General features: G+C 45.8%; 1 protein-coding gene across 2 annotated transcripts in view; it reads left to right on the top strand.

The window, feature by feature from the left end:
• LOC139228940 (protein polyglycylase TTLL10-like) overlaps window positions 1–19638 on the top strand; it is a 385507-nt gene that overhangs the window by 318493 nt on the left and 47376 nt on the right. For both annotated transcript variants that reach the window (XM_070860478.1, XM_070860477.1), the window contains 2 exons: window positions 4595–4713; window positions 5796–5916. In XM_070860478.1, the coding sequence (XP_070716579.1) occupies window positions 4595–4713; window positions 5796–5916 (240 nt within the window). The remainder of the gene's footprint in view (window positions 1–4594; window positions 4714–5795; window positions 5917–19638) is intronic.

Below are 19638 nucleotides of genomic sequence, written 5' to 3'. Positions count from 1 at the left end.
CACTTGTAAAATATATAATTTTAATGCCCCCAAAAAAATCACAAAAAAAACACCCAACAAAACAAAAAAAAAAAATATGTAAAAAAAGAGGGCAGTTAAAAGTGTCTGGGGGGGCACTTGATCTAATGTTTATTTTGTTCCCCTCCCCCAAAAGAGTTGTAGGTGATCGTATCCCTGAGTAGCGCCAGGCTATCAGAGATCTTCCTGCCGGGGACAGCGCAGGTCTGGTCCGGGTGGATGACCAGCTCCAGAGCAGAGTTGACCCTGTTGGCGATGACCTTTGACAGGATCTTGTAGTCCACATTGAGCAGCGAAATGGGCCGCCAGTTTTTGATTTCCTCCCTCTCCCCCTTCTGCTTGTAGATGAGGGTGATGATGCCTTTTCTCATTGACTCTGACTTGCTGCTGGCCAGAAGCATACCCTCGTACACTTCCAGCAGGTCTGGACCCATCCAGTCCCACAGAGCCGAATACAACTCGACCGGTAAGCCGTCGCTTCCGGGAGTTTTATTCGTCTCAAAGGACCGGACGGCATTTGTCAGCTCGTCCAGAGTTAGCGGGTTGTCCAGACTCTCCCGCTCGCTGTCGTCTAAGACCTCCGAAATAGACGACAGGAAAGACTGGGAGGCCGCGCGATCTGTGGGCTTGATGTCATAAAGCCTGGCATAGAAGGATTTGCTGATCCTCAGCATTTCAGGCTGTGAAGATGTCACAGAACCATCTTCTTCCTTTAGGCTGGTGATCACTGAGCTCCCCCTGTGTACCTTTTGGAAGAAGAAACGCGAACACGTCTCATCCTGCTCGACGGAGCGGTCTCTGGAGCGGAAGATGATTTTGGAGGACTCTGAGGCAAAGAGCGAGGCTTGCTGGCCCTTCACCTCTTCGAGTTCCTCCGCGACATCGACCCCCATCGACTGTAGCAGGAGCAGGTTTTGCATACTCTCCTGGAATTGAGACAATTCCCTCTGTCTCCCTCTCGCTTTCCGGAGTCAACAGACTGGGATATGGGGGTTGTACATCTGCACTGTGATAGTGCGTTTCCTCTGCGACGGGAGGGTGAACAGTGGTTCCCAAGTCAGCACTGACCGCAGTGGTTCACTCGCCTCCTTCAATCCCTTCAGGAACTTCAGGCATAGGATGACGGTTCTGAAGGTTACATCAAAGTAACCTCTCTTCGGGATGTCCTGCAAGGCGAAGACGTTGGCGACTTTCATGCCACAGGTTACAAACAGGATTTTCTTCACGAAGAGGTCCCAGTTGATCGGTGTCTGCCCATCCACTTTCTTTACAGTCACTTGGATGGTGCTTTGGACCCCCTGGTTCGCCACTCGGTTGGCCGCCATCCGGGTTACAGATTCCTCCTTTCGGCTTGTGTTTTGGCTGAAGCCTTCAATCTGTTGTGGTGCCAGTCCGGCACCTTGGCGGACCTCCTGATCCGCCCAATGGTCGGTTGATGTACAGATTTCTTCTTCTGTCCAATTGGTGCTTGGACCGAGCCAAAAGGCCAGACCCAGCCAAACTGGAAAGACGAGTTTCTGCAATTAGTTAATTAGCATATGAATGCCCAATCAACACTTGATCTTAGCCAAAAGGCTGAGAGGCAATTGGTGTTGCAAGCACTAGATTCAAGTACCCTGCTGGATGTTGACCCAGAATTCAGAGCTACAGTCCGTGTTTTTTTAAATTTCAAAATATACTTTATTCATATATAAATTTGCACAATACATCCGAAAGCAGTTCAGTACATTTGGATGCAGTCAGCAATTCCATACATTACATTTGGATGCTGACCGCAGTTCCGTTCAATACATTTCTTTACTTTACATTTCAAGGTACGATTCATACAATCCAGGATACATTATGGTACATTCATCAAGTTACATTACATGTGTCACCAAACGGTACACAGTGACGGTACAGTTACATTTCTTTCCAACATGCATCACGCAACAGAACTTGCATTATACATGGCACTACATAGGTGTTTGCAGATCATGGTGCTCTATGTATACAAAAGGTTTACAAGTACGGCCCGAGGGGAGTTTTATACTGATTCCAGCCCCTGGGTTTACTGTGGTGGAAGGGCTTTAAACTGTGGCTCTTCCCCACCGTGCCTTTTCGGCGACTGCACCAATTTTAAGTGCGTCCCTCAGCACGTAATCCTGGATCTTGGATTGTGCCAGTCTGCAACACGCAGACGTGGACATCTCCTTGCTCTGGAAGACCAGCAAGTTACGGCAAGACCAAAAAGCGTCTTTCACCGAGTTGATGTCTGTCTCGTTGTGTGTCCCTGGGAACAGCCCGTAGAGCACAGAGTCCTGTGTTACGGAGCTGCTCGGGATGAACCTCGACAGCAACCACTGCATCTCTTTCCAGACCTACCATCCCTTATTGTCCTTCAGAAGGTGGTGGTGAGCCGCCTTCTTGAACCGCTGCAGTCCGTGTGGTGAAGGTGCTCCCACAGTGCTGTTAGGCAGAGAGTTCCAGGATTTTGACCCAGTGACAATGAAGGAACAGCCGATATATTTCCAAGTCAGGATGGCATGTGACTTGGCGAGGAACCTGGAGGTGGTGGTGTTCCCATGCCCCTACTGCCCTTGTCCTTCGAGGTGATAGAGGTTGTGGGTTTCCCATGTTATTGGTGATATCCAGGGGTAGATTTTCAAATAGCAGAGCAAATCCATAAACATCGAGACAACAGAATAAATGTCTGAGCATACACAAGTGCTCGTTCAGTGATTCTGTCATGGCTTTGTGAGCTTCATTATAATGGTTCACTGCTAGATCTAGACTATTGGGTCATTTCTCTCAAATAATCTAGTCAGAAATTTGATCTGCTGAGTGCAGTTGGACATTGTGATCACCGCAACTACTTCCTGGAACCTGGAACTCACCTGTTTGTAGAAATTCACGGTTGCGTTTATCTTTACGGTTATACCTAGCGCATTGTTGATTGAACAAACCCGTGTCATGGTGTTACAGCAGTACTCCAGTGCAGTGATGAGGGAGTGCTGCACTGTCGGAGGCGCCGTCTTTCGGATGAGACGTTAAACCGAGGCCCTGTCTGCTCTTTCAGGTGGACGGAAAAGATCCCATGGCACTATTTCAAAGAAGAGCAGGGGGAGTTATCCCCGGTGTCCTGGGGCCAATATTTATCCATCAATCAACATAACAAAAACAGGTTATCTGGTCATTATCACATTGCTGTTTGTGGGAGCTTGCTGTGCGCAAATTGGCTGCTGCATTTCCCACATTAAAACGGTGACTATACTCCAAAAAGTACTTTATTGGCTGTAAAGCACTTTGAGACGTCCGGTGGTCGTGAAAGGCGCTGTAGAAATGCAAGTCTTTAGTTTAATTAGGCCCAGCCTTACCTCAGTTAGTGAGGGAAGTAAGAGTGGAAATTGCAGAGACTCTGGCCACAATCTTCCAATCCTCCTCAGATATGGGGGTGATGCCAGAGGACTGGAGGATTGCAAATGTTGCACACCTTTAAAAAAAAGCAAAGAGGAGAGAGATAAAGCTGGCAATTACAGGCCAGTCGGCCTAATGTTAGCGAGGGGGAATCTTTCCGAGACAATAATCCAGGACAAAATTGAAAGGGTGATGGAAACAGGTTTAATAGTAACTTTTGAAAGGTAATTGGATGTACACTTACTGCGGGGAACGAGCAGGGGAGTGGGACTAATTGGAGAGCTCTTTCAAAGAGCTGGCACAGGCGCGACAGGCCAAATGGACTCATGCTTTATCATTCTAAGATTCTATGATCACTGCAGATTCTTAGCTAAAAAATTTTTTTTTAATGAAAGTAGCTCCTCACAAAATCAGCCAGTAAATAAGAGATGCGAGTTCCCTAATTTGCCAGCCTACTTTCTTGGATCCATACTAACTGAGGAAGACGCTGTGTATATGTATTAATGAGCTTTTGACCTGATCTGTTTACCTGTTAGCATGTTGGAAAAGACAAGCAAGCAAAAGGATCAAATTTAAACCTACACTAAAATAGTAACTGTGGTGAAAAGTTTTTGCAAAATCATGTGCATATGTGTCAAAAATCAGAAAGTTTGATGTTTAATCTTAGTCACTAGATTTATGTAGGGGGTAAATCATTGTGGGGAAAAATGGCCAATGATTTGGACAATGACCAGGGGTTATAGATTTAAAGTAATTGGTAGAAGGATTAGAGGGGAGTTGAGGGGAACTTTTTTCACTGCCTGAAAGGGTAGTAGAGGCAGAAACCCTCACCTCATTGGAAAAAGTGCTTGGATGTGCACTTGAAGTGCTGTAACCTACAGGGCTACGGACCAAGAGCTGGAAAGTGGGATTTAGCTGAATAGCTCTTTTTCAGTCAGCACAGACATGATGGGCCGAATGGCCTCCTTCCATGCCGTTCATTTCTGTGATTTCTTCAATGGTGCCACACGAAACCTAGTAGCATCTGTTGGGTGGATGTAGCATAAGAGGGAGCTTGGGGATGAGGAGATGAGTAGATGGAATACAAGGAAGATCCTGTGATTTGGTCTGTTTTGGCTCATCTCTTTTCTGGTGAAAAAAAATACCCGTTGAAACACTACATCATGTTTTTTTAACACAGAATTGCCAGCTTCTGTGAGAGTAAGGGATGGAAGCGAATCTTGGACAACAATCGAGACGACTACTTATTAAAATGGTCTGAAGCTAAAACACCTTCCAACTACCAAAACTTTCATGAAGGTAAAAAGGGCTATCAGAATGGCCCAGACCAGCAGCTGCTATAAATATAATATAACTAAGTCCTGGCATGCCAAGGCTTTAAGCCTTCTGTACTATATATGATTGTGTTTATTATTCGCTTGCAGGGGTCAGGAGAATGGTATTTGTTGATTTTGCATTGCACTTTGGGCATGTTGAGATCTAGGGTATTGCTTCTAATGTTCTAATGTTGTGTGACTGTACAGCTTTCTATTTCAACTTATTCATCTTTTCTGGTATGTTAGCTTTTATTGCAAGGAGGTTGCAGTACAGGAGTAAGGAAGTCTTGCTGCAATTGTACAGGGCTTTGATGAGACCACACCTGGAGTACTGTGTATATAGTTTCAGTCTCCTGAACTAAGATATACTTGCCTTAGAGGGGATGCAATGAAGGTTCACTAGATTGATTCCTGGGATGAGAGGGTTGTCCTCTGAGGAGCGATTGAGTAGAATGGGACTATATTATCTGGAGTTTAGAAAAAAAGAAGAGATCTCATTGAAACATTTAAAATTCTTCGAGGACTTGACAGGGTAGAAATGAGAGGTTGTTTCCCCTGGCTGAAGAGTGTAGAACCAGGGGTTGCAGTCTCAGGATAAAGGGTCGGCCATTTCAGACTGAGATGAGGAGAAATTTCTTCACTCAGAGGGTTGTGAATCTTTGGAATTCTCTGCTCCAGAGGGCTGTGGATGCTGAGTCATTGAGTGTATCCAAGACTGAGATCAATAGATTTTTAGGGGCTAAGGGAATCAAGGGATATGGGGATCGGGGAGGGAAAGTGGCATTGAGGTTGAAAATCAGCCATGATCTTATTCAATGGTGGAGCAGGCTCGAGGGGCTGTATGGCCTACTCCTGCTCCTATTTCTTATGTTCCTATGTCCTTGGTATATTGGGTTGTTACTGTGTGGAGCTTCTGTAACATTAAAGCGCATAGGTGCCGTATAAAGGCCAAGGACATCGAAGAATTTAGAGGATCGGAAGCATTTAGTACACCCAAAATGTACAATGTGTATTGTTGATTAACTTCGCTAATGTTTATACCTTTGGTTTCTGTCATTCTGAAAGGTAAACAGATGTTAAACCAGATCCCAAACAACAAAGTTCTCACCACCAAGTTTGGCCTCTGCTCTTCCCTCAAGGACAATGAGCGTATAATGAATAAGTATGGCAGGATTATGTTTTCAAAGTAAGTGTACTTGTTGTTTGCATTTTGCTACAAGTCTGTGACCTATTGAAGGGTTGATTGAAACAATATTAGAATGACTAATTAATTGGATAATTGAAACTTGCCCGCCATTTCTTAGTAAGTGTACAATATACCATTGATGCTGATTATAATTGGCCACCCTGGTTTTTTAAAAATCTCACTACATGATTGAACTACAAATCAGTTTGAGCTGTTTCAGTTCTCTGTACTCTTGGACCTTGCCTGAATAATTTGAAGTAAAGCACACAAGGCAGTGAATGCCACTGCTAATATTAAAATGAAGCTCCCGCCCATTTTTACTGTGAGCTTAGTGCCTGAGTGGAAGTTTGTCCACGGAGCCCGATGGGCGGAGATCTGTCGCCATTTGATATCCCTCCTCCGTGCCCATTCCCACCCAGTATCACCTCTGACGGAGACTGGAAAATCTCCCCACGCCGTGTTTCGGTCTCCTGTCATCAGTCTGAAAGGAGCTTCCTGACGTGCAAATCATTGTCATAAATGTTTCTGCTTTAAACTTTTCAAGTCTCACCTTTTCTACAAATATTATCTTGAGAGTTTAAAAAAAAAATCGATTTTGTGATTGCACCTTCTCTTGGGCATATTCACCAAGCGGACTAAATAATTGAAGGCATCTATGGCTGTGTAAATTGGAGATGGGTGATTAAAAGCATACTTCTGCTCAAATCAATTTATTTAGTTCCTTATCTCCTCCACATTTCTCAGGAAGGTAAACAGATGTTAAACCAGATCCCAAACAACAAGGTTCTCACTACCAATCTCAGTTAACTCTTGCTATAGAAACATAGAAAATAGGTGCAGGAGTAGGCCATTTGGCCCTTCGAGCCTGCACCACCATTCAATATGATCATGCCTGATCATGCAACTTCAGTATCCCATTCCTGCGTTCTCTCCATACCCCTTGTTCCCTTTAGCCGTAAGGGCCACATCTAACTCCCCTTTGAATATATCTAATGAACTGGCCTCAACAACTTTCTGTGGTAGAGAATTCCACAGGTTCACCACTCTCTGAGTGAAGAAGTTTCTCCTCATCTCGGTCCTAAATGGCTTACCCCTTATCCTTAGACTGTGACCCTTGGTTCTGGACTTCCCCAACATCGGGAACATTCTTCCTGCATCTAACCTGTCCAATCCTGTCAGAATTTTATATGCTTTTATGAGATCCCCTCTCATTCTTCTAAACTCCAGTGAATATAAGCCTAGTCGATCCAGTCTTTCTTCATATGTCAGTCCTGCCATCCTGGGAATCAGTCTGGTGAACCTAGGGCAATAACGCTTTGCCTTTTGTTTAACTTTGGTGACCTCGCTCTACTCATCCTGCAGACCCCTGGTGATAACACAGTAACATGTTGTTGTTAGGTTGGTCTCTGTCATGATCCTCGTACCTGGAGGTCCAGGTTCAGTCTCCTTATTTGTATTGAGTTAGCTGCTCTCAACCGTGGCAGCAGTTGGGCATTGCAAAGGGGCTCAATGCCCCTGGGCTGGTAGTGAAGAAAAAAATCAGTGAGGGTTTTTGCTCCCCATTGCAGTCTGTTAACCTCTGCTGGAAAGTGTGCATGTGTAGGCATTAAAAGAAAGAAAGACTTGCATTTATATAGTGCCCTTCACAACCACTGGATGTCCCAAAGCACTTTACAGCCAATGAAGTACCTTTTGCAATGCAGTCACTGTTGTAATGTGGGAAACGCAGCAGCCAATTTGCGTACAGCAAGCTCCCACAAACAGCAATGTGATAATGACCAGATAATCTCTTTTTTTTAATGAAATTGATTGAGGGATAAGTATTGACCCAGACACCGGGAATAACTCCCCTGCTCTTCTTCGAAATAGTGGCATGGGATCTTTAACATCAACCTGAGAGAGCAGACGGGGCCTCAGGTTAAAGGAACATCCGAAAGATGGCACCTCTGACAGGGCAGCGCTCCCTCAGCACTGCACTGGAGTGTCAGTCTAGATTTCTGTGCTCAAGTCTCTGTGGAGTGGGTCTTGAACCCACAACCTCCTGACTGAGAGGTGAGGGTGCTACCCACTGAGCCACAAACGCCGTTCCCTAGCCCCCGACTCCATTCCTCTCCATCTGTCTGAGGCTGAACCAGACTGTTCGCAACCTTGGTATCATTATTGACCCTGAGATGTGCTTCTGACCACATATCCATGGCATAACTAAGACCGCCTATTTCCACCTCCATAACATTGCCCGTCTCCGCCCTTGGCTCAGCCCATCTCCTGCTGAATCCCTCATCTATGCCTTTGTTACCTCTAGACTTGACTATTCTCACGCACTGCTGGCTGGCCTCCCACATTCTACCCTACGTAAACTTATGGCCCGTGTCCTAACTTGCACCCCAAGTCCCGCTCATCCACCACCCCTGTGCTCGTTGACCTACATTGACTCCCAGTTAAGCAGCGCCTTGATTTCAAAATTCTCATCCTTGTTTGCAAATCTGTCCATGGCCTCACCCCTCCCTATCTCTGTAATCTCCTTCGGGCCCACAACCTCCCGAGATATCTGCGCTCCTCAAATTCTGCTCTCTTGAGCATCCCTGATTATAATCGCTCAACCTTCAGTTGCCTGGGCCCTAAACTCTGGAACTCCCTCCCTAAACCTCTCTGTCTCTCTACCTCTCTTTCCTCCTTTAAGATGCTTTTAAAAACCTACCTCTTTGACCAAGCTGTATCTAACACTCCTGTGAAGCTTGGGACGTTTTACTACATTAAATATAAGTTGTTGTTGTTTTAGTTGTTGACATTGGGTGACGACAGGCTCCGGTCATCTGTGATGCCTTCCATGGTGAAATAGCCTGCTCACAGGAGAGAGGGGGAGGAAAAGAAGTGTTGCTGAGGCTAATATGAAGCAATCTTTTCTGTAGGTCAGCTGGTGAAATGATGCAATGAAGATTTCCTTTAAATACTAATTAACAATTTGTTGTCTGGTTAAGAAGTGAGACGGAAGGTCATCAGGAAAAGCAGAGACATGAATAATCAATGCCCACACTGCATACACTCGTGTAAATTTTCCACAAACTGTGGGTCAAGCGGGAAGAGTTTCCCAACATTGGCACGCGCTCAGCAAGCTGCCACCGCAGGAGCTTGCAATCAGAATCGGGCTGTAAATTGCGGCCCCCACGGGCGGGCGCGTACGAGGTGCGCTGCGCTGCGCACACGCTAAAACCCAGAACTTGTGATCTGTCAGATCCTCGCATCCCCGGGAAAAGGGCTTCCGCGGGCGGAGAATTGGGCTATTTGCCCAACTACTGCCCGGCGAATGCCCGTGAAGTTCATATGCCTGGTAAAAGCAGGGGTAAGGTCCGCTTTCACCAGCGTAAGAGTTTGATAACATTTTATTTCAATGTTTTTTTAAATCATTTATACATTTAAAAACCCTGTGCACTAAGGTATGTTTATTCTGAGCCCCTTTAAAAGATGTAAATTTATTTTTCAAAAAATTACACAATTATATTGTATTTTAATTAATTTTAAATGTGTAATTTAAAAAAAAATGTATTTGTTATGTTAAATGTATTTTTTATGTGATCCCCATTCATGCTTCTGGAAGTTCCGTACATACTCATGAACGGGGATTCCCTTCTTTGATTGGTTAGGCCGGCCCATGTGATCCCAGGGGCGCTTACGAACCGCCTGCACCCCGGGATACGTGGGCCTACATGTAGCGGCCTGGGACCGCAAGTCTCCATGGATCCTGAGGCAGAAGGTGAGTGCGTAGAATTTTTGCTGGTTGGAGGCGTCTGCCCGCGGGAAGGTCTCCGACCGCAAATTCAGGCCCCATATTTACTGCCCCATTCCTGCTTGTTGACATGGAATGTTATCTGTGGCATGCAACTGGGTTGACTAATGGAAGGCTGATGTGCTGGAGTTTTTCTCGATTACCTTCCGGGATTAGAAGGGCATTTTAAAGAGTCTTATCTTCTTGGGCATATTCCCTGAGGAGGCTAAATAATTGAAGACGTCAATGGCAGTGTAAATTGGAGATGAACCATTAAAAGGAGTGGGCTCAGTGGATCAAAGGCCCTTTCTCATTCTCTGGATTCTCATGTTCAGTACTCATTAACTCTCCTTATAATAATTGCAGTATAAAAAATCTGACATTTTTCAGATATGTTTCAGCTAATCTGCAAACTGTCACTGGTGGTGGCAGTGGGGGTTACGCGGCTTTTTATTTGAAAGGTTAGTGATACACTGGGCCACTAAAAACAAGTGTCCACTCTCGGGAAGTGAAGATGTTAAGTACCCTGTATCTGTGCTTCCAGCTGCACTGGAAGTGCTATTGTTGTATTGCGATCTGATACTGTAATCTGGGTGCAGTATGTCGCCGAGAGCATGCAGAGATCAAGCGCAGACAGTGGAAAGAGCGTGCGGCAAACCTGTCCCACCCACCCCTTTCCCTCAACCACGGTCTGTCCCACCAGTGACAGAGACTGTGGTTCTCGTATTGGACTGTTCAGCCACCTAAGAACTCATGTTAAGAGTGGAAGCAAGTCTTCCTCGATTCCGAGGGACTATCGATGATGATTTTAAAAAAAAATAAACGAATATTGCATTTCTATAGCACCTTTCCCGACCTCAAGACATCCCAAAGCACTTTACAGCCAATGAAGTACTTTTGGAGCATAGCCACTGTTGTAGTAAACGCGGCAGTCAATATGCACACAGCAAGCTCCCACAAACAGCAATGCAATAATGACCAGATAATCTAGTTTAGTAATGTTGGTTAGAGGGATAAATATTATCCAGGATACCGGGAATAACTCCCCTGCTCTTCTTCGAAATAGAAACCATGGGATCTTTTACATCCACCTGAGAGATCAGACAGGGCTTCAGTGTAACGTCTCATCTGAAATACGGCACCTCCAACACTACGGCACTCCCTCAGCACTGCCCTGGAGTGTCAGCCTAGATTTTTGTGCTCAGGTCTCTGGAGTGGGACTTGAACCCACAGCCTTCTGACTCAGAGGCAAAGTGCTACTCACTGAGCCAATGGCAGGGAGCAGGGTGAGAGAAGATTGCTTGCAAACCATGAGACACAACTAAAATAAGCTGGCTACGATTGAAACATAGCAGATTGGATTCTATTCCTTTTTATCCCACTTGTCTTCTCTAATTAAAATAGAATAGAATAGAATCATAGAATGATTACAGCACAGAAGGAGGCCATTCGGCCCATCGAGCCCGTGCCGGCTCTCTGCAAAAGCACCTCAGCCAGTCCCACTCCCCGCCCTTTCCCCGTCGCCCTGCAATTTTTTTCCTTTCAGGTACTTATCCAACTCCTTTTTGAAAGCCACGATTGAGTCTGCCTCCACCACCCTCTCAGGCAGCGCATTCCAGATCCTAACCACTCGCTGCGTAAAAAGGTTTTTTCTTTGGTTCTTTTGCCAATCACCTTAAATCTGTGTCCTCTGGCTCGCAACCCTTCCACCAATGGAACAGTTTCTCTCTCTCTACTCTGTCCAGACCCCTCATGATTTTGAAATTGTGCCCTGTGCACTCACGCCCAAGTCATTAATATATATCAAGAAAAGCAATGGTCCTAGAACCGTCCCCTGGTGAATACCACTGTATACCTTCCTCCAGTCTAAAAAACAATTGTTCACCAATTCCGTATCCATGCTGCCACTGTCCCTTTTATTCCATGGGCTTCAACTTTGCTGGCAAGCCGATGATGTGACACTTTGTCGGACACCTTTTGGAAATCCATGTACATCATGTCAACTGCATTTCCCTCATCACCGTCTCTGTTACCTCATCAAAAAATTCAAATCAAATTGGTTAAACACGATTTGCCTTTAACAAATCCGTGTTGGCTTTCCTTAATTAATCCACACTTTGTCCAAGTGACTGTTAATTTTGTCCATGATTATTGTTTCTAAAAGCTTCCCCACTACCGAGGTTAAACTGACCGGCCTGTAGTTACTGGGTTTATCTTTACACCCTTTTTTGAACAATGGTGTGACATTTGCAGATCTCCAATCTTCTGGCACCAGCCCCGTTTCCAAGGAGGATTGGAAGATGATGTCAGTTTTTCATTTCCTAACGTTAAGAGTGAACTACATAAGAATCCTTGAGCTAGATCTCCATGAGACAAAGAAAACTTGTACTTGCTACTTATACCAAGAAACAGTAACCAGTTGAGGAGATGATGGAAGTGCCCAGTGCCCTGTGCACTCACTGTGTTCACCATGACGGTGCTCTCCTGGCACGAGAGATGCCAGCACTGGGATTCCTGTTTTTCATTCAAACAGGACCTTGTATTATTTCTGTTTTTCCAACGTGATTCCGAGGGGTAGGGAAGTGAGGGAATTTATTCATTGATAAAATCCTCTTAGTCACCATGTCCCAAATTACAGAGTGACTCCTGCCAACGGAACGGAAGCTATGCAGAACCATTCTGGTCCCAAATTTTAAAAATAATATTTGCCACAACAGACAGACCAACCCCAGCATCCGCTGCCATTTGCTTCTGTTTTCACTGACTGCTCGGTATGATTACTTACACAGAGTCACAGGAACAAATCCTGGCAGATCACAGACACATCTTTAAATGTCTGAAATATCCACTAATCATTCAGCTCCAGTCATTGTCTCCCCTCCCACCCTTTCTAGTTCTACATTAGTGGCACTGCTTCTGATGGCTGGAATAGGATTACAAGGCTATATACATTCTCACAAAATGTTCGTTCAGTCAGATTTCAATACATTTATTTCCCATCGTTGCTTTAAATTTACAGTTGCGCCCCATGCGCATCTGTCGCAGTGCATTGGATCTCTCACTTTGAATTTTATTTAAAATGAAGGGTTCCAACAGAATTCTCTGAATCCGCTTCTTTATTCCTCATTTTGGGAAGTCCGGCAACAACAGCCAAAAAAAAACGCTGGAACTGCGCATGTGCAATGACTTCCGGTCCGTTGGCAGCAGTCACATCCTTTATTGGGCCAGTTTTAATGTGCACTTTGCTTCGATTTAAAGCAGCTTTAGAGTTGCACCAACACAAACTGTGCAGTGTGGTTCTTTGGTTTGTTCCAGAATCTGGGCGGCACGAGCCAGGGCCAGGTTTATTGTCCATCCCTACTTGCCCTGAGCAGGTGACTGTGGCCGGCCTTTCCTGAATTGCTGCAGTCCTTGTGGTGATGGTGCTCCCACAAGTGTCAGCCAGTGGCTCAGTGGGTCTCTCGGGTGAGACTTTAAACCGAGGCCCCACCTGCCCCCTCAGGTGGACATAAGAGATCCCACGGCACTGTTTTGAAGAAAAGTAGGGGTATTCTCCCCAGTGTCCTGGCCAATATTTATCCCTCAATCGACATCACTAAAACAGATTATCTGGTCATTATCACATTGCTGTTTGTGGGAGCTTGCTGTGCACAGTTAGGCTGCTGCGTTTCCTACATTACAACAGTGACTGCACTCCAAAAAGTACTTCATTGTTTGTAAAGTGCTTTGGGGCATCCTGAGGTCGTGAAAGGCACTATATAAATGCAAGTCTTTTTTTCTTTTTTTCTTTCTCTCTTTCTCTCTCTTTCTCTCTCTCTTTCGCTCTCTCTTTCTCTCTCTCTCTTTCTCTCTCTCTCTTTCTCTCTCTCTCTTTCTCTCTCTCTCTTTCTCTCTCTATTTCTCTCTTTCTCTCCTCTCTCCTCTCTCCCATCCACGCTGGTATTAGGTAGATGTAATGTATGCACCGGTGAGCATGCTCACAGGTTTTTAGAGCTGTTGCATTGTGAGTGGCTTAGCCAGTCACGTGATGTTCACAAGACTCCATAAAACCCCAGTCAGTTGTGTCTAGGTCACCCATGATGAGGTATGCGGTTGTGAGCCTAGTGGATGAACCGGTAATGTGTGGCGTGTTAGTTAAATCTTTGTTAATGCACTAACTAGTTCTTAATAGCAAGTTGTTGCTATGAATGCTTAATCAAAGAACCCATGGAGCAAATACATTGGAATAGATGATGAAGAAACAGCGCTAAATGTTCAAATCAGGATGGCGAGTGACCGGAAGGCGATGGTCTTCTGACAACGTTGCTGCCTTTGTCGTCCTCGGGAGCAGGGTTCGGCAGGTGCTGTGGAAGTAACCTTGGCGAGTTGCTGCAGTGCATCTTTTCGATTGTACACACTGCAGCCACAGTGAGCTGGCAGTGCACGAGGTAGATATTAAATCCAGTGGCAGGACCAGTGATTGAGCAACTTGCTCTGGCTGTTACCGAGCTTCTTGAGTTTGGTTCTCTCTCTCTGCCAGTAGATTTTCCCTATTGTGCTGCTGAATTAACCAGTTCATCTGCCGCCAGGAGAAGATGTCGAGAATAATTGCAAACGGTGAAGTATTTGTAGGCAACAGATAAAACTAGAATGGAAAACGTTGACTTTTTAAAAAAAAATGACCAGTTTGCGACTCGTTTGAGCACAGACGACAATGTCAGAACTGGCCTGGAGTCTGGCTGAATTTTGAGCCCGTGTGATGGTGTAAAACGGCCGATGTTGAATCATTGGGCTGTTATACATTTCGCCCGATTTTCACAATGGATCGAAAATCGGGAGAGAATTGTAAGCGGCGGCTGATCCGATGTCTTAATAACCTGCCCATGCGTGTGGGAGCTGAGTTAATATATATAGGGCCAGACTTTCAGCTTCATTGTTGCCGATTTTCTCGGCGTTACAGCTGGTTTTTTCGCCCGGCGAGAGTTTGCACGTAAGTTTTTTCCTTAGTATCGTCCACAACTGAAGTCGCCCGCCGGGACCAAACCATCTACGTGCAACGCCGAGAACAACTGCCAGGGCATAAGTTTGGGCTCAACCACCGGCGTCCAGATCTCCGAGAGACCTGCCCCTGTAAACGCTGCTTAAACCAGGCGGTAATTATTTTTTAAAATTTTACCACAGCGATTAGGATTAAAACTGTCTTGGAAACGCTTTGTATGTTTTTTAAAAAAATAATCTTTTCTTTAAGTTTTCCCCCCTTCGTAGGTCCAACCGCAGCCTCGGCCTAAATTCTTGTACTTACCGTCCATTCCGTAATGATCGCCCATTTGGCTGACTTTGCGCTTACCCGCCGAGAATGAGTGTGCAACGCCGATTTTTTTCGCCAGGCAATCAGTTCTACTTACCTTTACCCTCAAAATGGAAATTCTCGCCAGCTTTTTTCACCGAGCATTAGCGATCCTTCTCAGCGGGCGTTGAGGGCCTTTATGGAACGTCTGGCCCATGGAGTCGAAATGATCAAATTTAGCTTCCCAACGTCAGGAATAGTTATATAAACAGCATTCTCTTTCTAAACAAAAGATATTAACAGGCTAGAAATTGCTCCGCGCTGGGTTTGGGGCGGGCAATTTGAATTAACTGATATTTTAGTGCCAGCGCGGGAAGCGCTGCCTCTGGCCCAGAATTCGCCTCTTTGAATAAAAAAATGTTGGTTGCGGTAAAGGGGCGTTCGCAGAGAGCGACACTCAGCACATCAACACCTGCCCCCGTCACGCTGATGCATCACAACAGCCCTCCCATTCTCATAAAGGGGAGGGCCACTGCGAACTCTGCAGCCTCTTTAGTGGTGCCCACTGGGCCACCAGGGAGGGTATTGGCCGGGCCAGCGGTCTGGCATCCAAGAGGGGGCGGCGATCTGCATGTTGGCGGACCAGCGACCGCCGTTATTTCAGTCGGCCCACGGAAAAAAGATGGCGGCTGCCGCACAACCACCTCCCCTTTAAGGGCGGCTGGGGCGCCACAGCTACCCGCAGTTTCTCGGTCCTGTGCCGACCTGGCAACACCACGGGGCGCTAAGCGGTTGGCGTGCACAGCGGTAATGTAATCGCCGTGTGCGCGCTGCACCAGTGCGCGAATGGCGGGGCGCGACGCAAACCACTTTTTGCCAGCGGGTCTCCAGAGACAATTCCCTCTCCCCGGAATTGCCCCTGGGGACCCGCTGGCAAAAAGTGACTTGCGTCGCGCCCCGCCATTCGCGCACTGGTGCAGCACACACGCGGCGATTACATTATCGTGGTGCACGCCCGGGCAAAAACCCTTTATCGCCCCGGTAACGCCTCCTGCTAACGGGCCTTTCTGAGAGGAGCAATCCCGGTCCCTTATTGTTTTAAATGCTCAGAAAAAAAACCATACAAAGGCAATAAAGTCCACTGTTATCCTTTCCCCAGTTGATTTTTAAAGGGAGGCTGTGCTGATAGTAAGACTGCCCTCTGTAGGTTGGGCTGGGTAACAACAGGGACAGTTTCCGAGCCCAGAATTGACACTGCACAGGCAGCGAGCATGCTCAACCGTCAGGAGGCCCAAGGTCGGCCCGTAATTGGGTCTCAGGCCTCATTAGCATTTCATGCTTGTTGCGCCTCCTTGGGCAGCTCGCTCATTTGACGAGAGCTTTGCCGGCCGCGGACTGGAGGTAAGTCCCGGGGTTTGGACGGGGAAGTGGGCGAGGGGGTGATTGTGAGGACTGTGCGATCGAGGGAGCACTCTTGCTCCTCTTGAATACAGGAAGGTTTTTGTAAACATTTCTTTGAAAAGAAACTTACCTTTAATTGGCCGTCGCTGAGGAATCCAATTTCTGTGAGGCGATCGACAACGGGCGTCAGGCCCCTCATTTGCATTTTATTTTACCTAACACCTGTTTTAGGCGGCTGCCAGTGATGACTGAAAAATGGCTTGATCCGATTTTGGGTCGGAGGTTTTTCAAGTTTCCTTGGGGCATGCAGGACTTTGCTCCCTGAAATTGGGCCCTCGCTGCTCCCAACTTAGGCTCGCAAAAGAGGTACGGCCAGGTCCATTTTCTACCCGGGTGACTGGAAAGAGCACTTGATGGCATGCTGACCCAGTACATCCGTGCCCCATTGTGCCATGCCACAGAATTTATAATGCAGTGAGTTCTGGATCTCAGGCTGAGAGCAGAAGCCGAGGGGAGGGTTCATTAGAGGGTGAGTCAACACAAACCAACCCACTGCCTCAAGAAGCAGCAGAGGCAGAGATCTGTGAGCCTGGTTGTCCTCTTAGTCAGGCAGTAACACGGGAAAACCCAAGAAAGAAAATAATAATAGAAAAATATATTTAAGAAATGGCAGGGGGAAATATCATTCAGTGCATCCCTTGCTTTCTACTTTATCTATATTGTCCCTTGTTCCATGTTATATCTTAATGCTTCTCTATGGTGGATCCCACAACCATGTTTTCCATTTTAGCTGAGAGTCCCTGTTATATAATTCTATGTTTACGAAATAATTTGAATAACATAAATCAAAATATGTAAAAGGCGTTTGAAATGAGGCATAATGAACTAGCTTTAAACACCAAGGCCTCCCAATGAACCAGCACTTAAAATGGATTACAGGAAGTTTTCAGCCCCACTATTCCCAGCAACGATCTTTTAGTCTTAACAACATTAAAATAATTCAGCTCTGTTAATTTCAAACAGAGCTGTTAAGTTAATACATACTGCACATTTCACCCCTTCACAGTACAGAAAGATATGGCAGCTTAAACATACTCCCCTCCAATTCTCCCCTCTTCTACTGAAGGTGCTAATTTATGCTGGAGTATTTTCTATAATTATCAGTGGAGTGGCCCCTCAACACCTCATTTAACTGGTCATTATGTGTATATAAGGTACACACAGTAAGGGCTGATTCTACAACCCATTGAATCGAAAGCATTGCAGTATTCTGGGTGCCAAGGCCCAGTAATATAGGAAGAGGAGGAGGCTCTTCAGCCCCTCGATCTTGTTCTGCCATTCAATGAGATCATGGCTGACCTGTGACCCAACTCCATATACCCGCCTTTGCCCCATATCCCTTAATTCCTTTGGTTAACTGAAAGCTATCAATCTCAGATTTAAAATTAACAATTGATCTAACATCAACTGCAGTTTGTGGAAGAGAGTTCCAAAATTCTACCACCCTTTGGATTTAGAAGTGTTTCCTAATTTTACTCCTGAAAGGTCTGGCTCTAATGTTTAGACTATGCCCCGAGTCCTAGACTCCCCAACCAGCGAGAGTAGTTTCTATCTATCCTATCTGTTCCCATAATATCTTGAAACCTCCGATCAAAACACCCCTTAATCTAAATTCCAGAGAATACAACCCTAGTTTCTGCAATCTCCTCTTGCAATGTAACCCATTAAGTCCACCTACCATTCTGGTAGACCTACGCTGCACTCCCTCCAAGGCCGAGATACCCTTCCTAAGGTGAGGTGCAGAGGCCTATTCTATGCCAAACACACTGAGGGCTGGGCACCTTTGACAACTTGAGGATACTGTCTTTCCCTCTGATCGAGAGCAGCAGTTGCTTCCATAGATATACACATCTATATGGTTTTGCAATATTCCCCTTTGAGTAATGAAAGGGCAGGTAGATACGAACTGTAAAATGGAGAGACCGAGACCTTATCATTTGTGCTAAAGTTTCCAACGGTCATTTTGTGTGACCGAGTCTGCTATCTATTGAGTTCCACATCCCTCTGTTGTCTCAAGTGGGTTACTAGATGCTCCAACTTTTTCTGTTGCTGCACTGTTTGCCCTTCTGTATGGTGCCTGCCTCCGGCCAAATGAAGTGTGGGTCCTTGTCGGTGTTTTGTGCCCTTGGCTCAGCTGCTGTTTTGTTTAGGTCTGCGGAGCTGTAACTGAAGCATCAGTCTCCAGTTAGCCATGGCAATAAGTGTCTCAAGGTGGCAACGTGGAGGTTCAGGAGTGACAGAATAGAACGTTTGTAAAGTTGTAAGCTCTACTTAGTTGTGTGTGCTTAGCTTGATGTGCTCGGCCAGACTGATGTCTCTCAGTGGTAACCCTGCGTCTACGGAGACGGTAGTTTACGATGTGAATATAGTGACCATAGCTCTCAATCTTCGATGGGGCAGCACTAAAGGTACTAAAATTGGTCTGTAATGCCATAAGCTATGGAGGGACAAGAATCAGCTATGGTAGCTACTAAGCTATCCAGTGACCTCTGCGGCAAGATGTGCATGCATTGCGTGAGGAGGGGAGTGATAGACTTGAGTTCAATGGCAACATGTGGTCAGTATGAAGCTGTTCAGAACCAAAAGCTGAATTCCAGCCTCCTCAAAGAATCATACAGCACAGAAGGAGGCCACTTGGCCCATTGTGCCTGTGCCAACTCTTTGAAAGAGCTATCCAGTTAGTCCCACTCCCCTGTTCATAAGAATTTAAGAAATGGGAGCCAGAGTAGGCCATTTGCTGAACACCTTCATACTGACTACCTGTTGCCATTGAACTCTCGTCTATCACTCCCCTCCTCACGCAATGCATGCACATCTTGCCACAGGGAGAAGATATTCCTTCCCATCTCTGTCTTAAATGGGCGACCCCTTATTCTGAAACTATGCCTTCTAGTTCTAGATTCCCCCACAAGGTGAAAAGTCATCTCAGCATCTACCCTATCGAGCCCCTTCAGAATCTTATATGTTTCAATAAAATTCCCATAGCCCTGCAAATTTCTCCATTTCAAGTATTCATCCAATGCCCTATTGAAAGTTACTATTGAATCTGCGTCCGATTGGGAGGTGCTATATTGGCCTTCCATTTTCTTTTAAAAATGTATCAGTATATTAAACCAAACAGCACACCACACGCAAAAGAGAGTTTCTCTTGTTAATAACCCACGGCACTACAAAATAACTACTATTAGAGCAGTAAGATCAGCAAATAAGCATCGAGAATCTTTCCATCTTC

This window comes from Pristiophorus japonicus, chromosome 18, assembly GCF_044704955.1.
Source record: "Pristiophorus japonicus isolate sPriJap1 chromosome 18, sPriJap1.hap1, whole genome shotgun sequence".
Taxonomy (NCBI): Eukaryota; Metazoa; Chordata; class Chondrichthyes; family Pristiophoridae; genus Pristiophorus; species Pristiophorus japonicus.
The sequence above is the reverse complement of the archived record's forward strand: the minus strand, read 5'-3'. Positions and strand labels throughout refer to the sequence as shown.